A 16,198-nucleotide genomic window follows, 5' to 3' on the forward strand; every position below is an offset into this window, starting at 1 on the left:
GTGTGTTGTCGAGGCTTGTTATCGTCATGTAACCTGTTACACCCAGTTGCGCAATATAACCACTAGTGTGTTCTGTCTCCATTCAAATATCTCCTGATCCCATTACAGTAAAGCCCTTCCCGTAGTTATCAGACAAGAAAAAACAATTTTTTTTTACCCTTTACAAATATATACTTAATTAAAGCCAAAATAACTGATAGATAACATAACTTTACCTTATTTCTGCTTTATGTATTTATTATTATTTACTCATGACCTGAAACTGATTTTCTGTGGTAGTCGGTCTTTAACAATCTGTCAAAAATGTTGGGATACCTCAAGGCCGCAACCCAAGTCACTCAGTATTATTTCATGAGGCTCCATAGTATTACGATGCTGCACTATACAGGTATAACATTGTTGTTTACAAAGATTTAAGATTTCACCTTCTTCCTCCCTCTTTTCTTTTTGGCAACACCACTTGTATTCCCTGAAGATCCAGATCCCTGATCCATCTCCAGGGCTTGAATTTTCCAGTGGAAAACTCCCACAACAATCTTTTTTTTCTGAAAACACAAGAATGAATATCAACTGTAATAGATACCGTTAAGAAACATCAAGATTCAAACTGAAACACAAGACCAATTCTTGAAAAATTAAAAAAAATAAGATCAAGTCGTATTATTTATGAAATAAGTATAATTTTATTTTTCAGCAAATAATGTCATTTCTTATTATGTGAAAAATGAATAACAATAATAGCTTTTTGCTATTCGTTTTTAGCATAACATTTTAAAAAGTTAACATTTTTAACAAAAAAACATTGTTCTTTTGAATCCATGGTTATAAAACGTTACTTTTTAACATGTACTAACAACTTTAAGATTTAATTACAGTATACTATTTATATTTAATCATATTATTTTTATGCTCCCGTGTGACGAGCACAGACAAGCTAACATATAGCGTAATGGACAAAAATACAGATAAAAAACACACAATAAACACTGTCGTCCCGCTTTTCTTATTTCAAAATAATAAATAATTGGAATCACAGTTAAGTTTTGTGTTAAAAACACGTTATAATACATGGTTTATTACTTACTTTTTCGCTCGCACTTTCCACTGCAAGATAAAACCAGAAATGAGATGCTTGCTCAACCTGGCTCAAGTTCACGCCTCTAGAAATAAGGGATCATCAAAAAGTAATGTAATTAAAATAACTAAAATCGACGAAATTAACTTAGATTATATGTAATACTGCCAAATAAAATCTGCTAAATCACAAATAAATGCATTTGAAAGTAAAATACAGATGGGAAATGACGACTAATTATTATTATATTAACCGACCTCAGATTGTTTTTAACGACGGTCTCTGACGAGGCTGGTACTGGTTTCGGTTTCGTTTCTTTGCTTCTAGCTCTAACTTTAACTTTCAAGATCTCGAAAACGAAAACAATCGAGTATTGATTCGGTTTCCCGGATTCCATTATGTGTAATTAAACTGTATTTTGAAGTTTATGTATGAAGACATTTTTACACTTTTAAGATTTGTCTTAAATATTAAGATGGAAATGAAATTAGAATGAAACAAATCCTTATCAAAGGGCAAAAAAGTCAATCACAATGATTCGATGCATAGGTCATAGGTTAAAATCCATCTTATGGCAAATGTTGGCTTGTGGGGAACCTATTTCCCCCCATGTACATAGGGGTGACTGGTATGTCTAGATGTTCCCCTTTAATATAATATTCCATGGTTGAAGAAAATAACTGAAAGCATAAGCAGAGACACTAAGAAAAGGTCAGGGGCCTTAAACAGAAACTCTTGTACAATTTGTGTTTCAGTGAATACGTTTATTAGTTTCATTTTTTATGACATTAGGAATGAAAGCAACACTTTCTGACTGTTTATCTTAAATTGGGTTTCTGGACCCGTCGGATGACCACTCGGCTTCTCCTCATTGGGGGTCGGGCCCCAACTTCTGGGACCCCAGGAGGTCTTGCTCCAGCTCTAGGGGAAGAAGAAGGGTTCCGTTCAGACCGGATGTTATCGACAAATCCTTCCACGGTATCAAACTGGGTGGTCATCAGTGCGAGGCGTTCCTTCAGGGTGTTGAACTCCTTGTAGAGGTCAGCGAGGGCATCGGACAGGGTCTGGATTCTGGGGAAGCGTGGGGTCCAGTTAGAATTTCTGAGACAGATGAGGAATCAAAGACTCTCACCGGCCGTAGTCGGGAAGAACTGTGTTGTGGTCGTGCAGCAGCAGGTCCTTCACCTGCGTTAGGATGGCGAACTTCCAGTTGTCCAGAACAAGTGTGAGGTTAGAACAGCCTCTAGGTGGCACTCTTTCAGTTGCTGCAGCAATATGGAAACAAATAAAATTGAAAAAACAATACACAAAAGTGTACGTTTTCACATGTGTAGATGGATCTGTGATTCATTTCTTTACAGAGATTGTATTTCAATGTAAAAACTTGGATTTACCATCATCTGTTGTGAACCAATTCTTTGAACATGGAACTGAAATTAAAACTTGCTGGTAGGTTCATTTAAAACAGTAGATGCGTCTCAATTCAATATGTTTCCACATTCAAATACTCGTCTCAAGTTAAACATTCATTTAGAATAAACGGGGAAAAAAAGAAGCCTCAATTGCAATAAGATATATAAGATAAGTTTAATAATAAAAACCTCTAAAATTTCATATTTTTAAATGATTCATTTTGGATTATGAAATAATACATCACCACAGGATCTTACCGTCATATCTTGCGCTCCACTCTGTCCTAGAACTTTCCTTCTGAGCCACACAGATTGTCCACATAAAGATCAGAACCGCAGTAGTCTTCATCATGGAAGCAGAGTATGAACCGAACAGGGCTGTGTCTGTCTGAAAAGAAAAATGATGCGCACTCCAGGTTGTGTTCAGGGGCCCAGAGCAAGCAGGATGATAAAATGTCTTGTTTTATGGTGGACGTGCACATTCCGGGGTCTTCAGCTGGACTTCATTTGTTTCGGCTAGACTCCACCTTCTCTTCGAGCTTGCAAGAGTGCATCACCATCAGCTCCATAACTCATTTTATTTTTACCATGAGGTCTTAAAAACTTCAAAACAAAAGAAACACACAAACTGTTTTTCCTCTTGAGTTTATTTCTCTTAAATCCCGGTGTACAACTCTCAGGTTGCCAGCTAAAACCCCGGAGGAGACCTGTGCCAGTCCAGGAGCGTGCTTGCTCAGCAAACTGCTCCCATGTCAGTACAAAAGGGGGAAAAAATGTCACAGCCGACAGTCAAACCTGTCATCAAGAGCCACACTTACTGGGGAAGGGTGAAGTGATGCCATCAAGAGAAAGAAAAACACATCAATCTTTATTATTTTCAATCTTTTTTTTTTTTTTTCGTATCTACAACTAAAAATAGATTCTCACTTCAATGGAATTACTCTCACACACCTCATAAATAGTGAGTCTACAGCCCTGCTCACCTGCTGTCGTGATGGCAGCCCCTCCCCTGTCTCTGTCGGCCAATGTACGGGTAGAAGAAACCAGTCCGAGCCAATTATTTGTTTCCTTTACTTAACCATTCTGGAACTCCAATTCATTTAAACACTTCAAACTTATCCGACTCAACGTTTTGGTCCAAATTTGAGTCAAGTTAGATATGAAGCAGGAGTATGTAAATTATCAGATGATCGTGATATCTAATAGTGCAAATCTGAGACCATGGCTGACTTGGATGTTATCAACAAGTCTTTAAAGTTGAAAAAAACCTGCTCATTTTAAAAGGTCCTGACTCAACAATTTCAATCTCTCATCTCAGCCTCAAAGCAGACAGGATGCTACACAGCTCTGGTGCTCCAGAGTGAAGAGATGACTTGAGGTTTGGATGCAGCACCAGGTCAAAATGACAACTAATGATGGAAGTTGCTTCTTTAACAAATGGATATTAAAGGGACTATTCAAAACAACATGTGATTCCATCCAAGAGCAATCTGAATGTAAATGTATTTTCGTTGGATTGCTTAAAAAAAGCCAGAAGGGGGCACTGTTGAGAGCCTCTGGAGAAAAGAGCACAGAGGAGGGGATTCTGACGAAAAGTGCTTTTAGCGACGCTGCTCTCCAGAGCTGTTCTTTTTTAACAATGTAAACAAGCTTGTCGCTTCGCAGCAGCATGTCGCCTTCTGATGATGTCACGGTGAGTGGACAAGGTGGGCAGGGCCACAGGAGATTGGGGACTTTTGCAAGGAAGAGGAGGATTCAGTTTAACTGCGAGGCAGGCTGCACATCTCGCAGTGCTCAGTGCCGTGCTGGTTCATATAGGTGCAGTGGAGACAGGACCACATGGCCGAGGAGGATGGAGGCACAGAAGAGTCACTCATGGCGCCGTAGCCCAGAGAGCTAGAGGGCTGACCTCCCACCGTACCTGGAGAAGATCACACCGTGTCAACACATAATTGGGGAGAGTGACTGAGATGTTTGATATTGTGGACTTACTGCAGAGCTGCTCAATTGTTGCCCACTGCTCAGACTTCTTCCAGGTCTGAGCGAGTTCCTCATTAGATGTTCTCACAGCATCCAGGAGCAGCCCAATACTGTCCTGCAGTCATCAATATGAAGATCAACTACTGTCACAGGTGAGAACCATAATCCATGCTGGCATTTGCGCTTTGAAACAACATCTTAACCTCAGGATCAACTGACTTTCCTATTGTGCAAAACACGCCGCGTTCTTACACACCGAAAGAAAATAACATTCTCTGAGTCTTCAGACAAAGAACCAGGAGCTGCATCAAGAATCAGTATGAAAGTTGGCCGATTGCGCAAGAACAACATCTTAGTGGCGCTAAGGTATGGACTGCACATGTTGGCATCGGAACCTGAACAGCAAAATTGGACTCACTCCGAGAGGCATGACTTCATTGGTGACGAGGAAGAGGAGGAGATGGAAATCGGACACAATGTTCAGGAAGGTGGTGGGGGAGCTTTGGGAAAGGTACGATGCTAAACTGTGGAAATCCTGTGGAATGACAGAAAAAAGCAGCTGAAATAAAACGAACAACATTTGCCTAGTGCCGTAGCCACAAAAACCGAGACATTCAGTTTGCAGGTCAGGCTATAGTCATGCCTAAGTAAGACATAAATACTTGTGTTTCTCCAAGGATGTCCCGGTTCTCTATGGGGAAGCGTAGTGTGGAGCTGAATGTGTACTGAGGGTCTTTTGGGAACGTTGTTGTGATCTGCAGTTGACAAAAAATAAATAAATCTTATATTCAATCTAAAAATGGGAGACAAAACTTAATCCATTACTTACATCTATGATGAGATACTCAACCGGAAGAGGCCGGGCGAGAAATGTAACATCGTTCCCAAATTTGTCTTTGTCCTTGTTGTCAAAGAAAAACAGGATTTAAAATCAGTTTTACATTCAACAAAATTAAACACCTCCACTCAATGTAAACACATCTTTTTCTTCACTACCACAGTCTTGAAACTTTGTCAAGAAATAGTTTGTACATTTATTTTTATTTTGAATATTTAACAGTATGTTTATGTTACAGAGGTTATTTTTTTGCATTTTTCTTGTTAAAAGAATATATACATTTCTTTTTGTATCGAAAACATTATAAAGTCATGAAAACTTTCCCAGAGTATTGGTATTGAGTTGAAACTTAAGTATCGTGACAACCCTAGTACGTTATTTTACTTTGACAGGCAGACACGCTTGTGAAGAAGGAAGCTTTGATTAAAATTCACAAACGTACAACTTGGCATGAAAATGTTCCATGAATATTGTTTTCTTTAATAGCTTGTACACTTTTTACCATCATTTCTGTAGTGATGACTTGCACATGGTCATCAAGATGTCTCCAGTCTGAACATATTTTTTCGAACTCTAGGTAAGTGTGTACAGCTTTACGAGGCTTTTGATGGCCTTCTTCCAACTTATTTATGATCTTTCTAACCAGTTTTTTTGTGCCCTTTATTCCTGTGACTTTGTCCAGGATTGGGTCTTAACGTGGTTAGCGTTTCTACGATATTAAATCAATAAATGCACATCAATTATCTCCACAGATTAGATTATAACACCTGAAGATCTGATTTCAAGCTCGCAGACGTTTTAATTGCTCGGCCTCTGAAAAAAGTTTATTTGTTAGTGGTGAGCGAACCTTGAAGAAGACATCCGGCACATACTGCTCCGAACTAGACTCTTTGGCATATCCAAGCTCTGGAGCATCTTTGCAGGGCAGCAGACATTCATCTCGGACCAAAGCCATACACTGGTTGGACACCTGGTAGCCCTCAAAGTGGACTTGGTTGTCTGGACCGCCTGTATTTAGAAGAAGACGGTGAACATCTGCTTGAGGGCGATCATTCATAGATGCCATTATCCCTGCACTCTTTAACGGCGGATCATTCAGAGAAGAACCACAACACTCTGCAAGAGTCGATGAACAGTGGTCCTGCACTGTAGGCACATTATCTATTACTGGTACTCACTATTTATCATTGGTTGTATCTGTAATCTGCCATTAAATCAAAATGTATGAAGATTATTCTGTGGGTTGTGTAGATGGCTGTTTTGGAGTCAACCTTTACAATTTGTCATCATTCAACATTTAGTGTTTGCCATTGCTCCACTTGTAAGAGTAAAGCTATATTGTACATATATGCTGTATTTTACCATTCAAAAGTCAATAATAAGATTCAGTCAACATTAAGTCCTGCAGGATCAGCAGCTGCACTGAAAGCTGAACCACATGTCTTTTAGAGTCTCATTAGACTTCAAGGCCCCTAAATGCAACAATGCAATGCCCATGATCTGTGTGTGTGTGTGTGTGTGTAATGAACAGCTGCAAACAATACTTGATTTTATTTGGTCAAAGGTAAGGTAAGGTAAGGTAAGGTAAAACTTTATTGATCCCTCAGGAGGTCTCCTTTGGGAAATTGTTTTCCCAAGGCTGCTAAACAACAAGATTTGACAACCGATCTATGAATTAAATCAATAAATAGTAACAAGCAAATTGAGATCAACATACCCGTCGCCACAACGCTCACAAACTTGGACCCAAAGTGTCCGTCTCTTGAGAGTCTGCAGGGGTTTGAATGTTGGTTTTGGAAGAATCCAGCTGTGATGCACTCCTCTGCGCTCAGGTAGTGAGAATCCTGATGTAGAGGTCATCATGGTGAGATGCTGATAAGGAAAAGTTACTCTAGTTCCGGTCCTCACCTGGTTTCTGGAGTAGCGGACGGTTCCTATTCTTGTGTCCTCCGAGAGCAAGTCTGTGAAGATCCAACCCACCTACACAATGACAAAAAAAAAAAAGAGAGGAGCAAATTATTATTTTTTTATAAAATGATGAGAACATCAGACAAAAATACTACTTTACCCTTTCTGGCTGAGCACGTAACAGAACACAGTAGTCGTGAATCGTCTTACCAAACCTTAGATCTGCTGCATATAAAATGGCCTAAGCATTTTTTTTTACATATTTAATTAAATGTATTACTATAATTGCTTTTATCTTGTTTATAACTTAGCAGGACCACAAGTCTATTGTGGTGGAGTAAGTCAACACCTCCCACAGAATGTTATGTTACAGGTGTTACTGTTTTCCACAGTGAGCGTGGATTGTTTACTAGCACTTGTGGGCGGATCAACGCTGCAGAAAGAAACAATACTCCCACCAAGCCTTATGTTACTGCTTAAGGTGCTAAAATATTATTCTTGCTGCTGCTTTTCCTTGGAACATATTCTGGTTAAAGTATCAAGAAGTTAAGCGTTTGTTTGCTGACGGATGTGAAAAGAAACAAAAAATAGAAACACGGCGTACATGCTTTATTGAGGATCAATCGATGGGTTCTTGCAGCTCTGACCATAACTAGTGGAGAAGCTGCAAACTTAAAACTTCAGGAGCCGAAGGAAAGAGCCAACAGTAGAGGTTTATGAGTGGCAGGAAATAAGTGTTTTTTTAGGTGCTCCCTTGTTTCAACATTACTCTTAACCTTAAAGCCATAATATTCAGCAGCCCTTTGAATATTTATATGTTGTTCACCAAGAGAGAAAACACAACATAAATGATAGTTAGTAAAGGTCATTATATATTTTTTTTGTTAACTATGTTGAATAAATATGTGTAGCATTTGGCTAAGGGTCGTCTGTATACACACCCATTAGTATGAGTTTACTTACTTGACATTCAAAGAGGGTTCCTTCAGTGTAACTAGTATGTAGAAATACTTGCATACAAATGGATTATATTGGACAGAAAAACCTCAAAGCAGCAGACGTACCTTGCGCAGTCCAAGTTTGGCAGCGATCTCATCCACTGCAGCAGCTTTGGGATCGTCCAGCATCTCCAGACTATTCTGGGTAGCATTCTGAAACATGGTAAACAAACAGATCAATTTACTTTTCCCAATATTTGTGCATATTTCTTGCATCTTTGCAAATTTTGGATAAAGAGATAAGTTAACAGGCATGTTTTTGTTACTCAACATTTGACATTTTAATTAGAAATGTATACATTTTCTTTAATTTGATTTAAAATCATTATTTCTTCTAGTGACAATGTTTTTAATGGTTTTACAATGATCCATGTATTAATAAATGTATATATGTGATCAATTTAATTCTTTTTTCAGGAGATTCAAGAGTCTCACTCACCTGTGGGGGCTCATAAATGGCTGCAACCTCAGCCCTAATGCCCAGAGGAATGTCTTTGTGCTCGGTGTAGCGCCCGTATAAGTAGCCCATCCTCTGACTGCCCGTCTTCCTCCAGAAGTCCAGGAACCGATCGGCGATTGTGTGATTCTCAAACATGATGTTGTCTACATGTCTGTATTTCTAAGAGCAGAAAAAATCCACTCAGATCATGTCAAATGGTTGTGATGTTCCAAAAAGGGTTCGGTACCTGTCTACTAAGCGTGATTGCGCTGGGCTGACACTTGGTGCAGATGCCCTCAGGCCAAGGAGGATGGCCTTCACAGCCAGACTTGATCTTGCAACTGATGTTCTCTAAAGCCGCAAACTTTCCTCTGTATAGCAAGACAAGGTCACAAACAGCCAGGGAACTCCTTCTCCTTCTATGCTATGAACTTACTTGTCGGCTCCGCCCGTCAGCTTTCGGAGATATGCATGGAATGACATTTGTTTGACTGGTGGATCAAGGTGGTTCAGGTAATCTTCGTCAAAAGGCTAGAAAAGAGGTACAGGTCAGTGATAATGACCTAATAACCTTCACATATAGAGTCATCACGTTGCTCACCTCCAGTGGTACGCAGTGTACACATTTACCAAGGGCTCCGTGGCGACACCTGTGATATCATGACAGAACGATCAGAGATAAAAAAGCAACTAATCAATGTTCTAGGAGTTACAGTGTCAATGAGAGGAAATCTTGCCTTAACTTGTTACAATATGATGTCCGTGTATTAAGGAGTCATTTTGTTTATGACACACAATGCACTATTTGCTTAACCACTCGGCCGGCTGTCCTATTGACGTTACAAGTACCAAGTTCAGTTAATGTGGTGACACAAAGGATCATGGGAAAGATAAGGTACCACCTGTACAATCAATTCTACTGCTTTAACGCTGTACAGACAGCAAAGAAACAAAACTGTTTTGGTACTTTCTTAGGGCCTGCTGTGAAGGCTCAGAGGAATACGTTTGTTTTTAATTTGGCAGCTAATGTTTTTGACAAGTTAAATAATTAATCTGGGAGTCACTGCAAATTTGCAATGGATTATGGGATTTCACATATGGGCAACATTAGTCATTTATCTTAGATCATGGCACGTTTTAAAGGCCATTCCAGAGAGTCAATTATATTGTTTGATAATTTTAAATATAACTTGACAAAACATTTACAAAGTAACTCTATAGGTCTGCAAGATTAAATTACAAAATGAAACATTCCAAGGGAAAGGAATGGTTCAGGCAGATGTTTGATGGAACATAAAAAAAAGTTTCTTACAGCTGAGGGTCTTTGTTCCTATAAATCTTTCCATCCTGTTTGGTAAGATACTGATCAATCTCATCCTCCTGGACCCGAGGTGCCGATGATGAACGCGGAATGGAGAAAGAGGATGATGATGAGGACGTTGAGGGGATGGCCGGTAGGGAAGAGGAGAGAGGGCTGGCTGTGTCCATCACCTCACCAGGGGAAGAAGAGGAGGATGAAGGGTAAAGAAAGAGCATGTCCCCATGTCTGTGGAGAGATTGGTAGATAAGGGAACATGTTACAGAACAAGTCATATTAATTCTTATTTTTAATAGAAAATTATAGTTAGTAAAAGGATCTATGCCGAGACCTAGTCTAGTGGCGTTTTGCAAAAATCTCATCAATTTAATATTACAGTTACAGTTTTGGAATAGCCATTTTCCTACATAAATTTCAGCACTTAAATGGATTTTGATATCTTATTGACTGTTGACAAATTAAGGGGGCAGGCGGTAGTCTCAAAATGAGAAAAATGTGAAGATAAATTGAAGGTGGATTGAGTTTTAAATGGGGAGTTAATAATGGAGTTAGTAATCTGTATTCTCCATTTGTTGGTTGCAATTAGGGCTGCACGATATATCGAAAAAAAAATAGTACTTCTATGTCTCCTTGTTTTACGTCTGTCTGTCTGTCAGCTGTGCTGCTTGCTAGGCTTGCTATGGTTGCTATAGCGACAGTTTATACACGGAAGTAAGACTAACTTATGAGCGCTTCTTAAACACGAGTGATCCAGTCAGTCGCTCATCTCTTTCAACCTCCTTTGCTAAAGCAGGATATTGTAAGAACTTTTCATCTCGACTCAGTTGTTTTATTATAAGATCGTGGAACTTCCAAACAAATGTAAACCTGTAGGTCTTCGCTGTATGCTAATGAGCCAAGTTGTTAGCTTCAGGTCATTTATAAGCGGTTATGTGTGCGTGTACAAGGAGGTGGGTGACACACACTCTTCTGATTTTTAATTGATTTGGTGATATCGTGACACGCCGGCGGCTCCTCTCTGATGTCGCTCAGTTTCACATGAAACCAATTCAAGTCCCACTAAAATGAGCGTTATAAGTGATATTTTTCACCGATGAAGTCGGAACAGAAGCACTGAGATAAATGAAAGGGAAATATTGCATTGTTTTCCTTCTCTCAACACCCGGACCTCCCCTACAATGCTCGCTCCTGCGCTTGACTATCAAGACACCAATATCGAATATCACTCATGTTACCAATATCGTGCAGCCCTAGTTGCAATGCCCATTTCTGTTTTTGGAAATACCAAGTTTATCAAAACACTCATAGTTCATTGACACAAGATTAACTGCAAAAGAGAGAAAAGGTGACCCTGGGTAGACCCAAATTCAAAAGTACAGAGACTACAGATAGATTAGATGTCAGACTTCTTGAAACCACAATCAAATTAGTGAAGGTAATAGAAGTTGGAGACTAAGATGATTAGTACGGTAGCAAGTTGTAATGGTCAAAATAGTGGGACAAGAAGACTTTCCTCTACTGGAAAAAATGCTTTAGAGGGTTTGAGATCAAACCACCAACTTACTTGATCTTGAGAAGACTTAAGGTTTTGTTCTGCGAGAGGATTTGCCCAGTTTTATTTCGGTTCAGGTAAATGGAAAAACCATTGGAATTGAACCCAAATTCATCGCCCACCTGTTCAAGAGGAAAAAGTTAGTGATCCAATATTTAGATCAAGCAAGATCTGGGAGATAAACATGATACATTTCATTGATGCAGACAAGACAATGGAGTCATGGTAACATCTATAATATGCCGACAACCTGCTGTCAACACAACATGATCAGCAATCACTTGGAGTGGAATTTATCATTAAATGAAAGCACAACAAAAAAATAGATCACCTAAAATGTCAGGTTCTGAAAAGTGCAATCAAGTATCGGTCTTCGGAAACACAAACATTGATTCAATGTGCTTTTCTCTATCCAAGCAGAAGAAATATGAGTAGGCTGCCAGTTGTCTGTGTCAAGAAAACGGAGTCCTTCATTGATCCTGCAGCCATATCCATCTTCCACCACAAAGGCACATTAATTCTTAATCGGGCTATGCTGCAGTGCAACAAAGGAAGAATTCTGCCATTCACACTAAAGTAGACTCCAGTCTCTTGGTCAGAAACAGAACTGATCTTATCTAAGCTAATTTAAGACCGCGTAAGAGACAATGAAAAAGCAATTGACAACATGAAAACCAAACTGCTGTGTGTAGGAAGAAAATGAAAGCCAAACTTTACAGGGAGCATTAACAACTTGTATTCTAGAAGACAGTCTGACTTGTTTTCAAGCACAAGCTCACATCTATAGACCTTATGTTGTGATCTCTCACATCAATGAAGTGAATAATTTTAAAGAAAAGAAGAGATGGGGGAACTAACTCGCATATGAGATACGATTGTCTAAAAGTATGACCCACAAAGCTCAAGTCGCTCAGAATACTTTGGGACAAATGGTGAGCTAAATTTAGCGGAAGCAATACAGCTATACAAATAAATAAATAAATACCTTTTGGAGGAAAGCAGCTGCTGTTTCTCTTTTGGTTGAAGGAATCTTTTTCATCCCCTCTGGAGACTGAACTCTGATGATCTGCAACAGAAAATAATAAACGCACGTTGCCATTATTAGGTTTATAAAACCTTGTCTTGCAAGAACAGGAAAGCAAGTAAACACAAAAACAGAACCTAACTTCCTTTCAATAATATAGGTTAAAATACTTCCTTTCCTACTATGACTAATCCGTATCGTCCCGATATAAACACATGAGATTAATGTTTAAAACCGTTTTTTATCTGGTCGCCAAAAAACGAGAAGTTTGGATCATAGAAATGTGCTTCAATTCGAGAGCATCAGATCGCTAAAATGTCGTGTATTACTCAAAAACAAATGTTAAAATAATAAACACTCCCCAGCGCTGCCGTTATGTTGCTGTCAGGACATGATGACAGTGCAGAAATAAGTCACTTTTTAAGCCTCTAAATAAGGATGTCATTTCAAACGTCAAATAAATGTCACAAATTCGTATGGTGATGTTGGTTATTTATTATGAAATTACGAATGTCGAAATAAAACGGAAAATTCACTTTGAATGAATCAACAACATACCGGCTGTTATTATACGAGTAGGCAGTGCTAGAATCGAGATAACAACCCAAGCATCGTTTATGTGAAAGTTTCTCTGTGCCATGAGAGTTAAACAAGTTTATGACTTTCATCAGAAGAACATTATTGATTAAAATAGACGTTGTTTAGCTAGCCGGTGGCTAACAGGGCCTGCACAGCTACTTAGCTGTCGAGCTAATTCTGCTAACTCATCACTTCGGCTAATAAGCTAGCTGGCGTTAGCATGAACAAGCTGATGTACTTACGATGATATCAGCCATGGCGCCACCCAAGCCTCGCGGTGTATGTAGACGTATCAGACAGGCAGATAATAGTAATAATAAAGTTCAGAGATGCGTCGTCGGCTTATCAACGAAACTCCATCACACAAACTCTACTTCTTCTGCTGCTGGTGCTGTCGCTCGGTGCTCTTATTTTGACAAACCTGCGGGTTCAGTAAGCAGTTCATTTGTTCACTAGCGCCGCAGCAGCTCGGAGTGTGGACGAGCAGCGCGTCACAAGGGCGAACTTTCCTTTATTCCGTTAGAACATTCAGGCGTTGATAGCGAATAATGTTCTTTTTATTGGATCGGTATCATAAAATAGCATAGAATTAATCGAAACAAGTGCTTTGTTTCTATCAAAAATGTGTCTTTTTGCAGTATTGCATCACAAGAAAATATATTGTCTAGCTTTTCTACAGGGTGATGACATCATAATGTTCGCACCACTTCATATATTTATGCATCCATTATATAATAAACATATTATTAAATACAACTACTGTTTCTTATGTTTGTAATCTTAACGTAGCAAGTGATGATGGACACCCTGGAAAGATCGCCAGTCCATCATCGACAATCACTCGTTCACACTCTCATACTTTTTGACAAGTGACAGTTGAAAAAGAAAGTGTTTTTATTTTTTTAATCAGAAAGTGTGAGAGAAAAAGGTAATCACGCTTTGAAACAGAAAACAAACGAATAAATGGAGTGATTTATAAGAATGACAGTGTATTGAGATATGATATATATACAAATATATAACAAACAAAAAAGCTCCCACCAGAAACAGTGTTAAAGAGGGACAAAAAAAGGTGAGAATTATTGTTCTTTTTTTACCAGATTGATGAAAACTCAAGTAGCTGAACATGACCAACAGATAATATGGCTTCTAAATAGTCAAAGTGGAAACAATTATATACAACAATGTGGATTAAAAAAAGACAATTGGTCTTTTTGATCCTGCTGAAAGTATTTGTATTTTTGAACTAGTATTTTCAAGAACTGAGTCATCCAGAATAAATTAGATACTGTGTTGAAATATGAGGTACAACATGCATCTATATATTATCTTTCAAAATAATCCAGTTTAATTTGATCATTGTATGTAAAGTGGTCACGACTTAGATAGATTAAATTATCTAATGAAAGCTTTTGTACAAGAACCACATTCTTCCTAATACAAAGAGAGAGAGAGAGAGAGAGAGAGAGAGAGAGAGAGAGAGAGAGAGAGAAAGGACTGTCCAGTTGTTTTCTTTCTTCTCTTTTAGCCACATATTTTGGAAAGATTCCAGACTGAAGATGAAAGGTCGTTCACACAGTGGTCCGGTTTCAGATGATGCCGTACTGAGCCAGCTCGTGGAGCTCCAGGTGATTGAAGGCCTCCCAGGGACAGATGACAGTGATGTCTATAAAACACACCAATTCACATTAAAACAGATCAGAAATCCATCAACTCACACATCAGAGGAAAATAATCTAATATACAACATGTCTAGACACATAAAAATTATTCTTACCTGTGCCTAATCCCTCCATCCCTGGAATGTCATCACCGAACCTAAAATAAGTAAGTAAGTAAGTAAGTAAATTATATTTATAGAGCGCTTTTCCAGACCAGGGTCACAAAGCGCTTAAACAATCAAAACAATACTCAATAAAATATATACTTAAAGGGTCAAGATAACACCGAGAACAACTCAAGAGTTCCAGAAAATCAAGGAAAAGCCTGAACAAATAGAAACGTCTTAAGATGTTTCTTAGGAGCAACAGTTTGGAAGGATTTATCTCCTCTAGTGCTGAACCGTGTTCAGGAACCATCAGTAGATTCTGATCCACAGACCTCAGAGCCTGGGCTGGGGTGTACCAGTGTCACTATAAAGTGAGTCTAAAATATTAACCCTTGCGTTATCTCAGGGTCAAGGTGACCCGAAAGCGCAAAAGCAAATGTTTTTGTTTCATCCCTTGTGTTGTTTCTGGGTCAAGGTGAACGACCTCCCTGGCTTCTAGAAATACATATGCAATGGACGGCCTTCGGGTCACCTTGACCCTGAAATAACACAAGGGTTAACAAAATCTTAAATAAAAAGTATAAAGCATAACATGATTTGTATGACACATAAGACGTTCAGCAGATTGATCATATGGTCTATGCTAGACTCCTACCCTTGGACGCCCTTCTTTGGAGGCTTGCTCTTGAACTGTCGCGTCTGACGCTGCTTAAACTTGGGTGGTCCCTTTCGTGGGGTGGCAGGTCCACCGCTGACCCGGGTGGCTGACTTGATTTCAGCTTTGGGTGGTTCCAGATTCATGATGGGTGTCAAGTGGAATAGATCTAAATTTGTGACAGAAGAAATTGTAAAAGTGTTTGCTTCATGTAGCTGAGAGTTTTTCTATTTGGATTTTTCTTTCCATTATCATCCTTTTGTTCACGTCCTGTGCATGCAGAACCTGATTCATATAAACTGTACACGTGATCATTATAGTAAAGGCGCTCAGTTGCCCACCTGAGACTCTGAGTAAAGAAGCTTACAACTGAGCTAAGTTTTAGGTTTTCAAGATACTAGTTTTCAAGTTTCTCTGTCATCACTGAGAAAGTGGCAGAACGTGGGGGTTGGAGAGTCCCTGGTTGATCTGTTAACCCCTGTAGGTTGACAGGAGATGAGAGGCTGAATGTGGCTGGAGTGACGTTCACTCCTTCATCCTGCTCCTGGTGTGGTCAGCAGCAGCAGGATTACTCTTCCTTCAGACTGTTAGAAGAGAGTGACCCAATTTTACATTATCCCAGATCCAGTTAATCAGTAATCCAATCCCTCAA

General features: G+C 39.1%; 3 protein-coding genes across 6 annotated transcripts in view; all 3 read right to left on the reverse strand.

The window, feature by feature from the left end:
• Positions 1–1,127, reverse strand: part of LOC148085847 (E3 ubiquitin-protein ligase rnf213-beta-like) — a 34,808-nt gene extending 33,681 nt beyond the window's left edge. For 3 of the 4 annotated variants that reach the window (XM_087783934.1, XM_087783932.1, XM_087783933.1), the window contains exons 1-2: positions 1,085–1,126; positions 426–545 (exon numbers count right to left, since the gene is read on the reverse strand). In XM_087783934.1, the coding sequence (XP_087640060.1) occupies positions 426–494 (69 nt within the window). In that variant the 5' untranslated portion in view covers positions 495–545; positions 1,085–1,126. Of the gene's footprint in view, positions 1–425; positions 546–1,084 lie in introns of all 4 variants that reach the window. The other variant, XM_087783935.1, reaches the window with a different exon arrangement.
• Positions 1,128–3,116: 1,989 nt separating this feature from the next.
• On the reverse strand, positions 3,117–13,532 carry nploc4 (NPL4 homolog, ubiquitin recognition factor). The gene is made up of 17 exons (XM_087783937.1): positions 13,366–13,532; positions 12,506–12,586; positions 11,533–11,642; positions 9,963–10,196; positions 9,252–9,300; positions 9,087–9,181; positions 8,898–9,021; positions 8,651–8,830; positions 8,278–8,364; positions 7,214–7,285; positions 7,023–7,149; positions 6,153–6,313; positions 5,297–5,368; positions 5,130–5,222; positions 4,886–5,002; positions 4,480–4,582; positions 3,117–4,408 (listed from the first exon to the last, which is right to left on the reverse strand). Exons 1-17 carry the CDS (start codon positions 13,378–13,380, stop codon positions 4,248–4,250), a joined length of 1,881 nt encoding a protein of 626 aa, XP_087640063.1. The 5' UTR covers positions 13,381–13,532; the 3' UTR covers positions 3,117–4,247.
• Positions 13,533–14,688: 1,156 nt separating this feature from the next.
• pde6gb (phosphodiesterase 6G, cGMP-specific, rod, gamma, paralog b) lies at positions 14,689–15,710 on the reverse strand. The gene is made up of 3 exons (XM_087782784.1): positions 15,547–15,710; positions 14,901–14,941; positions 14,689–14,789 (listed from the first exon to the last, which is right to left on the reverse strand). Exons 1-3 carry the CDS (start codon positions 15,690–15,692, stop codon positions 14,713–14,715), a joined length of 264 nt encoding a protein of 87 aa, XP_087638910.1. The 5' UTR covers positions 15,693–15,710; the 3' UTR covers positions 14,689–14,712.
• Positions 15,711–16,198: the final 488 nt, after the last annotated feature.

Source organism: Callionymus lyra, chromosome 2 (genome assembly GCF_982586985.1).
Source record: "Callionymus lyra chromosome 2, fCalLyr1.hap1.1, whole genome shotgun sequence".
Lineage (NCBI taxonomy): Eukaryota > Metazoa > Chordata > Actinopteri > Syngnathiformes > Callionymidae > Callionymus > Callionymus lyra.